This window comes from Bombina bombina, chromosome 10 (genome assembly GCF_027579735.1).
Source record: "Bombina bombina isolate aBomBom1 chromosome 10, aBomBom1.pri, whole genome shotgun sequence".
NCBI lineage: Eukaryota > Metazoa > Chordata > Amphibia > Anura > Bombinatoridae > Bombina > Bombina bombina.
Genome location: NC_069508.1, coordinates 32,548,671 through 32,560,734, shown reverse-complemented (window position 1 = coordinate 32,560,734; position 12,064 = coordinate 32,548,671). Strand labels below are relative to the sequence as shown.

At 36.7% G+C, this 12,064-nt stretch overlaps 1 protein-coding gene across 1 annotated transcript in view; it reads right to left on the bottom strand.

Annotated features, from left to right (window-relative positions):
- Positions 1 to 3,625: 3,625 nt before the first annotated feature.
- LRRC8D (leucine rich repeat containing 8 VRAC subunit D) overlaps positions 3,626 to 12,064 on the bottom strand; it is a 158,677-nt gene continuing 150,238 nt past the window's right edge. The window contains exon 2 of the mRNA XM_053693928.1: positions 3,626 to 8,626. Within this exon, the coding sequence (XP_053549903.1) occupies positions 6,057 to 8,624 (2,568 nt within the window). The 5' untranslated portion in view covers positions 8,625 to 8,626 and the 3' untranslated portion in view covers positions 3,626 to 6,056. The remainder of the gene's footprint in view (positions 8,627 to 12,064) is intronic.

The following is a 12,064-nucleotide window of genomic DNA, read 5'->3' as shown; positions in this document are numbered from 1 at the left end:
CCTCCACTGGGGAGGGAACATCAAAGTATTTGTTCAATTTATTAGACTTTTTAGGATTGACTACGATAGTTGTGTCAGAGTCGTCCAAAGTAGCCAAAACCTCCTTAAGTAATAAGCAAAGGTATTCTAGCTTAACCCCTTAATGACCACAATGTACCCTGTATGTCACTGGTCGTTAAGGGTTTTTTCCGGGCATAATAGCACAAGTCTAGCAAGAACATGCTATTAATGCCCTCCCTCCAGCAGGCTTTGTGGAATAGAGCAGTCTCAACGCTGGTGGAAAGACCGCGCTATAAAACAATCAAGTCCCAAAAAAAGGCCAGTGACATACAGGGTACGTCGCTGGTCCTTAAGGGGTTAAATCTGAAGGATACCACTTCAGCATCAGCAGAAGGAATTACACTGTCTGAGATTTCCCCCTCAGATGCTACCGACATGTCTTCTTCCTCAGGCTTATGGGAAGGGACACTCTGGATAGCCAAAACTTGATCAGAAACCTTGCTAACTGTTTCCTTAAATTTCCTTTTACGCCTTCCCTGCAACATGGGGAAAGCTGACAAAGCCTCAGATACCGCAAGGGACACCTGGGAAGCAATGTCTTGTAGAGAAAATCCTACAGAATTGCAAGAGGAAACACAGGACACTGTATGTGGAGACTAAAAAAGTTGGGACGCTTAAGGAGAAAGCTGCGGCATATCTGCAACTGGAGACACCTGAACAGCATTTGCCTGGGATAATGGTGGCTCATGGTCAAATATTTTATCTCTTTAACATAAAGTTCTCTCAATGCATGAGGAACAAAATGGAACTGGGGGTTCCACCTGAGCATCAAAACATAACTGACAAGCAGCAACTTCACCTGGGATAATGGTTTGAAAAGCCTCTTGATCCATCTTATGTAATAAATAAGTATAAAGTGTAAAAATTATTTATTTGAAAATAAAAAATAAATGTGTACTGTGTCTTTAAATAGAAATGTGTGTTACAAATCAAATAGACCTCAGGCTACCTATAAACCTCAGTAGCTTTACTGAGGTGCCTACCTGTCCAGCAGCTCAATTTCAAATACAGAATTTGTATTTGTAATTTGTAAAAAAGAAATAAAAAAGAAGAAGACGATATGAAAAAATAGATTAATAGCTATGGTACTCTATTTTGTTATGGAGGAACTTACCACTGTAAACATGCATACTGTAATGTTATGTTGTATTTGATGAGATCTAGGACAATAAAAAGTATTTCAACTAAACATTAAAATAAAAGTAACACCCAGAAACTATTAGGTTTTATCATTTTAAGTTTTAATAGCCAAACTAATCAACAAACAATCAAAGCAAAAGTCATTTTGCGTCGTCAAAAATAAAACAAAACATTTAACAGTTGCAAATAATTGGTCCCATTTAAATGATCCCCTTTCTGCTACACTATTCTCTGCAGTTTGTTCTCATTTTTTGCTATTATTATACAGTTCTTTTAATCATAAAAAAAACCTCGCTAATTTTGTTCTGTCACAGATTATCGTATACACTGTGGTCTCCCATTCACAGGTTAAGTAGTATATCTCGTTTCCGTAGAATAATAAGCGGATATTTAATCAGTCAAGCAATAATTTAACTTGATGGTAAAGACATTCAATTTGGTGTTATATACGTTCAGTTTTAGTATTTATCTCGCAAAGCGTTTTCTTAATAAAGTTTTCCACAGGCAAATCCACAGATTATAGTTGTTTATGCGAGTACCTTATGAATAAAGTTTCACAGGTTTGTATTTCAAAGCAGTGTCCATGCTAAATTGTAAAAATCCGAGCTTTAGTTATACTGTGTAATAGGATTTATCAGCACCATGTATACTGTAAATCTGAGCTTTAGTTATACTGCGTAATAGGATTTATCAGCACCATGTATACTGTAAATCTGAGCTTTAGTTATACTGCGTAATAGGATTTATCAGCACCATGTATACTGTAAATCTGAGCTTTAGTTATACTGTGTAATAGGATTTATCAGCACCATGTATACTGTAAATCTGAGCTTTAGTTATACTGTGTAATAGGATTTATCAGCACCATGTATACTGTAAATCTGAGCTTTAGTTATACTGTGTAATAGGATTTATCAGCACCATGTATACTGTAAATCTGAGACACATGCTCTGCATAGCAGCATAATGCATGGGAAATTTAAGTCCTACGTCCTACAATACAACAATTTTGTCCAATATTTAAAGCCAGCAAAACAAACCATATAAAACGAAAAGTTAATTTTTTTTCTTTCAGATAATTAACAGTTTACAAGAAGTACAATGATGAAGTATAATTCACATAAATCAAGGCTACGTGTGGATCTATTTGTTTTGTTTACTGGCCAGTTGTAAAGCCTTGATTTATCCGTTACAGATATTATTTCCGGCTATATTGCTACATATTTAGTGGATAAACTGGCGATCAGACAACAAAAGGACGATGATTGAAAAGTAGTTTCATTAATCTAGCTGTGAACCAGCTAGCGCTGAAATAATACTCACTCGTGAATAAAATAATAACGTAAATAAAAATAATAGTGGTATAAACCATTGTTTGAAATATACTGGCAAAGTATCTTGAGTCACAAACATCTTTTATGAAGTTATTAAATTGTAAAGCTTTATGTTAAAGGGATATGAAACTCAAACATTTTCTTTCGTGATTCAGATACAGCATGCGATTTTAAACAACTTTCCAATTTACTTCTATTATCAAATTTTCTTCAATCTCTTGGTATCTTTTGTTGAAAAAGAGGCACATAAGCTTAAGAGCCTGGCCCATTATATGGCAGCAGTTTGGCAAGAATGTTATCCATTTGCAAGAGCACTATTTCCTGCCATATAGTGTGCCAGACACCTACCTCTCTCCAACACAGAAAATAATGGGAATGAAGCAAATTTAATAATAGAAATAAATTGGAAACAGTTTTAAAACCGTTTGCTCTGTCTGAATTTCAAAAGAAAATATGTTTGGGTTTCATATCCCTATAATGGTTGCTCACAAAGTTCACTGAATAGATCATCCTCGTTTACTTCAGTAGTTCCTTTTTACCTTTAAACCAAGTATCCCCCCTCTACCTAGGTGTCCACTGCAAACAAAGTACCATTCTGACCTATCATCCCGAATAAAATAGCTCTGAACAATTTAAAGGGACAGTCAATACCCATGACAACTTTATCTGATACCTTAGATCAACAAAAAAAAAAAAATGAGCCTGCACCGCATCCCATCTTCAATAACACTAACGTTAGGTGGCTAATCTTCAATAAACATTTAGTTTTCAGAGGTAGATATGGCCGCCAAACTCTCCCCACTGTTACATAGGAGGCTTCTTCTCTAAGTCTTCAGCCAATGAGAATCAAATCCTCGGCTAGATTCTTTAGCCGCGTTCACGGAGACACTTTCTATTTCTAATAGCGAGCGTACTACAATTATATAGCGCATGCGCATTAGAAATAGAACAGTGTCCCTGTGAACGAGTATTTATTAAAAACAAGAAGGGGGACGGAGGAGGAGGCAGAGGAGTTTGGCGGCCATATCTACCGCTGAAAACTAAATGTTCATTGAAGATTAGCCACCTAACGTTAGTGTTATTGAAGATGAGATGCGGTGCAGGCTAATTTTTTGTTGTTGATCTAAGGTATGGGATAAAGTTTTCATGGGTGTTGACTGTCCCTTTAATGTATAATCCAAGATTTCAGTAAGTTAATAGAACCTTTGTCAAGGAGCCATCAATCATCAAATCATTACTATTTATCTACCCGCTACATAAGTTCAAACCATAACCAAAAAATGCCAACTGGGAATAGTCGGAACTGGAAGTTATGGTTTACCAGTCAGGAAAGGGGAGGTTAGTTAGGCACTAAAGGGTTACTAGTCCACTGCATGTAAAATATAGGTAAAACCCTAGTTTTTAGCTGTTTACTTGTCAGATGATTTTTTTTCTTTCATGATCCAGATAGAGCAAGCAATTTTAAATAACTTTTCAATTTATTTCTATTATTTATTTTGTTCTCTTTGTATCCTTTGTTGAAACGTATACCTAGGTAGACTCAGAAGCTGCTGATTGGTTGCTACACATATATGCCTCTTGCCTCATTGGTTCTCAGCTCCCAGTAGTGCATTGCCGCTCCTTTAATAAAGGATACCAAGAGAATAAAGCAAATAAGATAATAGAAGTAAATGAAAAAGTTGTTTAAAATCGTATGCTCTATCTGAATCATGAAAGAAAAATGTTAAGTTTCATGTCCCTTTAAGACTACGCAGAGCACTGCAGATCCTGAACAGAAACTGCTGCTGATTGGCTCAGACACATGGAGGTGCAGGGTCTTAAAATGACACGCTCTAATTCATTATCCACTATAAATTTTTGGACTATAATGGTTGTTTGCTAACTCATTTTATGCTTTTATTTTATTGTCAAAACACTAAGTATTTATTTTGGTCAAAAAAGTTCTCCCCCCCCCCCCCCGCTTACCATACGTTTCATTTGATTATCAAATGTTGCATTTAAAATGTTACTTCTCTTAAGCTTCAATGTAAGTCTAGGGGAATCAATATCCAAATGTAATACTTGATTGTTGCATTTAATATTCAAGTGCTGATATTTGTTCTATAAAAACATTTGAACAAATTTGAAGGGGAACCTTTTTTCCACTATTCAATTGTCAAACTTCAGACACTTACCCATCCCCATCCACTCTTATTAAATGGACAGAACACCCCTTTTTCTTTCATGATTCCGATAGAAAATACAATTTTAAACATCTTTCCAATATACTTCTATTATCAAATTTTCTTCATTTTCTTGTTATCCTTTATTGAAAAGCAGGAGGTTAAGTTCAAGAGCGTGCACGTGTCTGCTGCACTTTATAGCAGCAGTTTTGCAACAATGTTATACATAAACAAAAGCACTAGATGGCAGCACTATTTCCTGTCATGTAGTTCTTCAGGTATGTGCACACTACCGATCTAGGTATCTCTTCAACAAAGAATAACATGAGCATGAAGTAAATTTGATAATAGATGTCAATTGAAAACTTTTTTTAAATTGTATTCTCTGTCTGAATCAAAAAGAAAATTTTTGGGGTTCATGTCCCTTTAAAAAAGGTTTATCAAGCAATAAATTTAGCTCCAAATCAGTTCTCTTATTTGAATGTGTTCTGTGCAATAACTTTTTAATGATAAAAAGGAACCTAAATATATAATTTTATATAGAAGAAAACCTTTAATCCAATTTACCCTTTTGTGAATTGCATACTTTTTAAAAGAAATGAACTAAACCAAAATGCTGCTAAAAAGTGAAATCAGCAAACAAATAAATTGTAAACATACGATTAGAGTATCCTCAAATTCACATGTATAAGAAAATGAACTATTAAATTGATCCAACTATGCTCATCTAGAAGGAAAACACAGTTGTAATACTTAAAGTGATTGTAAACTTTAGCATTTGATTCCACACTATTTATAATTATTCATAAAAAGAGGGGCACTTTTATTTATAAAAATAATTAAAGACACTTAATTTGTAAACATTGCGCCATTCCTCCGCCCACATCTCATACTTTATTTTTTTTGATGACGAATCCAGCTTCAGCCAATCTCTTCGTGCCCCCTTTGGCATCCAGCTTGTGGGGCACGCAACGATTGGCTGAAGCCAGATTTGTCATAGAACACAAAAAAGGTATGAGATGCAGGCAGAGGAACAGCACGATGTTTACAATCACTAAATGGTAATTATTTTAAGAATGAAGCTTCTTTAATTATTTTTATGAATGAAAGTTTCCCTCTTTTATAGTGTGGATTCAAATGTCAACGTTTACAATCACCACTTTAATCACTCGAGTTTTATAATAATAATAGAGCCATTAAAGATTGGTTTAATCCAAAAAGCCGTTATGAAATGTCTTGGTTGGATTGGATTTTGAAGAAATAAAATAGTGCAATATATTTTGGCCCATGTCCAAATATTATCCAAAATACTTTCAACAAAGGAAAAGCAAAATGGCTACATTTGTTAAAAGAACGCTACTTATATTCCGTTAGAAAAGCTGATATCTTGATTTAATGCTTCCTTTACTTCGGAAGGCAAAGCATCGAACAAATGATCTTCTATTATCAGCCCACTTTTTTTAAGAAGGCGACACTGAATTATTTCAGGTGGGATGCGATCCAGACAATTTCCTTTTAGTTCAAGATGTGTGAGCTGCAGTAGCTGTCCAATCTTTTCTGAAAGTGAAATAATACAGTTTTGTCCCAAGCACAAAGTTCTTAACTTCACACATTTGAACAAAGTCTTTGGCAAAATGTCCACCTTGTTTCCAGTAATGTACAAATGCTGAAGATTTTGTAGTAATCCGATTTCCATTGGAACTGCAGAGATGCAGTTATAACCGACGTCCAATAATCTGAGTTTCTGTAAATGAAAAAGCGTTGTCGGGAGGGATTCAAGTTTATTGTTGGATAAGTAAAGCGCTTCCAAATGCTTTACCTGGGAAATCGATTGAGGAATACTCACAATTTTATTGTGCCACAATTTTAAAGATGCGAGTCTTTTTAAGTGTTGGAAACTGATGACTTCTTCTATAGTACGTATACTGTTAGCCTTAAGATCCAATTCCTGTAAGTTGACGAGGCTGAAAATAGCGTGTGGGATTCTCTCCAATTCACAATTGTGGAGTTCCAACTCGGCTACATTCATCATTTTCTTAAGGCAGTTGAGTACAACAAGTTTGGTACCATCATTATGAATCACAAGTTTTGTTAAATGTGGAGACACTTCTGTGATGTTAGATGGAATTTTGGTCAAATTGCTTTTTATATATAGGATCTTTAAATGGCGCAACTCTCTTAGAGATTCAAGTCCAATCATCTTATTGTTTTCAGAATTTAAATTTCCCATTAAATAAAGCTCACGCAGATTTTTCAGCGCAAAAACCCAGCCAGGAATTTCTCCCACATCGGTGAATTTCACGTGTAGGCACTTTAAATTATCTCTCAGAAAACTGAATGCAGTATGTTCAACTTTTGCCGGACAGTGGTACAGATGAAGTTCCTGAAGAGCAGTCATTTGCGAAATTTTTGCAGTAATTTTAGCCTCCGCAATGAGTTCAAGTCTTAAAATCTCTAAATCAGTCAGTTCAAATACAGCATCAGGAACTCCTGAAAGCATGAACAAATGCAATTCTTGCTTTTCTTGTGCATTTCGAGAAATATGTTGTCTGAGTTTTTCAAACGTCCATTCGTAGTTCAGGCTTATTTCACGTAATTTATTTTCGCTCACTTCTGACAAGAAAACGCCAAAGCGTTTTGAATATAACTGGTCATACTGATCTACCATGTGTAAAAGAAAAGCAAAATCGTTTTTTACATCGGGGATATCACTGAAACTGCTCTCTTCTCTGACTTTATTAAATGAATATTCTTTTAGTGGTCTTCTGAAGAGCCAAAATAATGTATATAGGCAAACAAGGCCATAAACACAAATAAGAGCAATATAGCTTATGAGAAGCTTCTTAAGCATGAAAGCCATATTATGAGTGCACTCAAATTCCACATAACCCGTAAGGTGCTCAACACTGGGATTGCAGGTGTGTTTAAAGGATATTGCGGTGACAAATGTTAAAGTGTAACACAGAATAAAAATAAACTTTACAGTCTTGACAACGGTTTGAACAGCATACAGTTTATAAATTAAGTCACTATCTTCCACATGGGCGCGAAATTTTCGAACCTTTTCAAAAAGAGCTTTGGCTTGTTCCCCGTCTTTTTTATCCAATATTGTCATTCCAGGAACTTCTATAACAGGTTTGTCGGCTGAAAATTTTGGCCCAGATTTGTTTATCATCGGGGTATTGGGACCAGGGCTTCCCTCCTCGCTGCTATTAGAGAAATTCTTACGAAGAGACTGAGCAACATTTATCCTTTGCTTGTTCTCTTCGTTGTCTTCACATGCTGTCTCAGACAGCGCTTTTGTTGTCCACGGAGACTCAAAGCACTTACCAAGTATGGAAACAAAATGTTCAATTTTTGAGCAGGTCTTTGGATATTTAAACCAGAAGTTGCTGCTTACCATTAAAATAATTGTATGGATAAGGGCAAGGTATGGAAAATATTTGGAGTACCATGGTAGTGCCACATGATAACACATTTGGTTAATGAAAATGTACTGTTGGTAATCTAAATTCGTCTTCCGACCTCCAGTATTTTTGATCTCTTTTTCCTGATGTTGAAATGGAGGTGGACTTGGAATCATCTGAGATGTTGGTTTCATCAAGGGTATTTTTGGATCATCGGTTGCTTCTGGAAGTGCAGTAGCTTCTGATGTTTCCTTTTCCTGAGTTGTGGTCTCTTCAGCTTTTGAAGAAAAATGTATATTGCTCTCTCTTGATGAGACGATTGGTGTTTTTGGAGTTACAGCAGATTCCAAAACTGGTAGGCAAACAACTTGGTCTTTGGTCAGCTGCATGGTGCCTGCAAAAATAGCCACCATCAGCATAACAACTGCCAGATAATCCATAAATACGTCCCACCATGGTTTCAGAATACGATATGTTGGCTGAATGTCATTTAGCGATGCAACTTCTGAAAGGGTGAACATTCCTGAAAAATAAAAATAATAATGTTAGAGCTTTTTTACTTTTTTTCTCCCATCAATGTTAGTTCTTCACTTTCATCAGTAATAAACTGGGAAAATACAGTAATCAAATTAGTTCTGCGCTATAACAATCTTTTTATTTTTAGGGAAATAATCAATTTAAAGAAACAGAAAATCTAAAATGAAAAATTTAAGATATTTTTTGATGAAAATAATCTTAAAGGGACAGTAAATGCAAAATTAAACTTTCATGATTCAAATAGAGTGTGTCATTTTAAAAAAACACACATTATAATTTAATTTGCTTTGCTCCTTTGGCATCCTTTGTTGAAAAGCATACCAGGTAGGCTCAGGAGTAGAAATGCACTACTTAGAGCTTGCTGCTGCTTGGTGGCTGCACATATATACCTCGTCATTGGCTCACCTGTTGTGTTCAGCTAGCTCGCAGTAGTGTATTGCAGATCATTCAACAAAAGCATACCAAGAGAATGAAGCAAATGTAATTATAGAAGTGAATTTTCAGAAGGGGTGTGGCTCCTCCAGTCTACGGAAAATAAAGCAAAATATACAGCGTTTTCTTTACTGATTGGCTGGGAAATGTGAAACTATGTTATGTACTTGAGGAGGGGTGGAGCATTCAACTATCTCAGTTGAAAAATGAATCAACGATTTATAGATACAAAATAATGCAAAAAGGTTGGATATTTAAAAACAAAAATGGTTAAAATGTCATAATATGCTATTTGTAAACACAGCAAAGTAATTACTCCAAAAAGGCAACATTTTCATGTTTCAGTATTGCTGCAGGGATGCCCTTTTAAATAGTCTGAATGTAGAACTGAAGTCCTGCCAAACAGCCAATCCAAACCTATATTCAAATGAGCCAAACAGCCAATCCAAACCTATATTCAAATGAGCCAAACAGCCAATCCAAACCTATATTCAAATGAGCCAAACAGCCAATCCAAACCTATATTCAAATGAGCCAAACAGCCAATCCAAACCTATATTCAAATGAGCCAAACTGACAATCCAAACCTATATTTATATGACATGTTCAGCGAGCGACTGCATTCAGTGAGTGCCAATTAGTCTGACTGCAGTTAAAGCTTTGTTGTCAAACACAGCCAATTGCTACAGCTATCACTGTGCTAAACATAATGTGTACAGCTGTCTTCTGATTGGCGATATGCAAGCTTTTAAATGGCTCAGGATAACTCTTCACAACCTATCTAGGTATGCTCTTTAAGTATCTAGAAATTGTATGTTATATCGGAATTATGCCCCTTTAAAACTGGTGAATCTGGATTATAAATTAAATGGTAAAGTAACAATTTGTAAATTAGGGCTTGAGAAACCTGGGTGCTAGGTCATTACTGGCACCTTAAATTAGGTCCTAATGCCCTGACATAGAGCCTCCAAGATAGCCACAGATACCCTCCAGTTGCCTTTGCTACCCACACCTAAAATGTACCCCATTGCAGCTGGATCCTTTCTAGGCCGGGAGACTGGGAACTACAAATCCCACAATTCTGTATGGCCAAAGGAGTGATTGGGTTGTGTCAGGGCCAGGGAGTGGCTAAAGACCAACTTGTAAATGTGCCTGGTAGTGCAGGGGTTAAAACAAATAGTTAAATAACATTTGCACTTTTATGACCCTTTAAGCAATGTTATCTTTGCATTCCTGACTGGTTATTTGTTTAACACCTGCAGAGTTAAACACATAGGTAAAGTCCTGTTCAGGAGAAGCATGCAGAGAACACCTGTGATTGGGGGGTACCGACTATGCCATGCTTGCGGCTCTTGAGCAGGACTTGCAGCTCCCATGCTTGATGCTTCCTTTGCATTTATCTTTTTGCATGGTTAAAAACATAGTAAGTGCAAGTAAGTAATGCAAAGCTGACTTGCACTGATATATTTTTTTTTTTTTAGCTAAAATATCCTTTTAATACATTTTAAGAATATATGTTCATCTCACGCTACAGCGAGGTTTGTGAGCACCAGTCATGACGACGTCATGATGATGTCATGCTTTAAGGACATCTGTACTGAGCTCACTCAAAATAAGCTCTTACTTATCTATCTCCCAAGAATATGAAGCCTTAAAGCACCATTAAATATAGCAGAATTACATAATCCACAAATGCATAATAAAAATACAATGCAGTAACCTAATTTGAAATGAGCAGTAGATTTTTTCTCTCATAAATTTGAAATTTCTTCAGTTTCTCTGCTCCCTGTATCATGTGACAGTCATCAGCCAATCACAGACTCATATGTGTATACACTGTGAACACTTGCACATGCTCAGAAGGAGTTGGTGTACACAATTTGTTAATAGAAATAAATTATAAAGTAGGCATGTACATTTGTAGGTTTCGAATGCCTCCGAATGTGGAAGAAGGCGGCCGCTCGCCACATTCTACTCTTCTCAGATCAGGATTTGTTCTTGTGAAAGTCTTAGGGGCCCATTTATCAAGCTCCAGATGGAGCTTGAGGGCCCGTGTTTCTGGCGAGCCTGCAGGCTCGCCAGAAACACCAGTTATGAAGCAACAGTCTAAAGACCACTGCTCCATAACCTGTCCGCCTGCTGACAGACATCGCCGCAATTCAACCCGATCAAGTACGATTGGGTTGATTGACACCCCCCTGCTGGTGGCCGATTGGCCGCAAACCTGCAGGGGGCAGCGTTGCACCAGCAGCTCATAAGAGCTGCTGGTTCAATGCTGAATACGGAGAGCATATTGCTCTCCGCATTCAGCGAGGTCTGGCGGATCACAGACCTTTGTTAAATAGGGGCCTTAGTGCGTTTCCTGTTAACAAGAATAAATCCGGCTCGGAGCGGCCGTCCTCTACATTCGGAGGTAACCGAAAACTACAAATGCACATACCGGTTGTACAGTCTTTTAGAATGGCATGCTCTGTCTGAATCCTGAAAGTGTCCATTTAAAACCTGGTCTATTCTATGACAACTTAACTTTAAATCTCAGTAAGCACAGAGGTTCTGACCAATTACTCCCACAAGTGATTCCTGCAGGCTGAATGTAATTTATCCTCCCTCAATACAAACCTCTTGGTATCTGGCACACACAGCTTTATGCAGTACAATATAAAAAACACAAAAGTCTCATCTCTTTCTGTAGAACACAAAATATTATTCTCCCAACTCCTAATTATTGTCTGGTTGTCTCATAGGCTTCAATTAAATGATGTTGCACACCCTTGCAAGGAGTTGTAGATTTCAGGCTGCGGAGAGGGCGCCATATTCTGTCAGCCCACAATCCCAGCCCAACACATGGGCCAATTAAAAGGGACATAAAGCCTACCATTTTTCTTTCATGATTCAGATAGAGAATACAATTTTAAACAACATGCCATTGTACTTCTATTATCAAATTTGCTTCATTCTTTAGATATCATTTGTTGAAGAAATAGCAATGCAC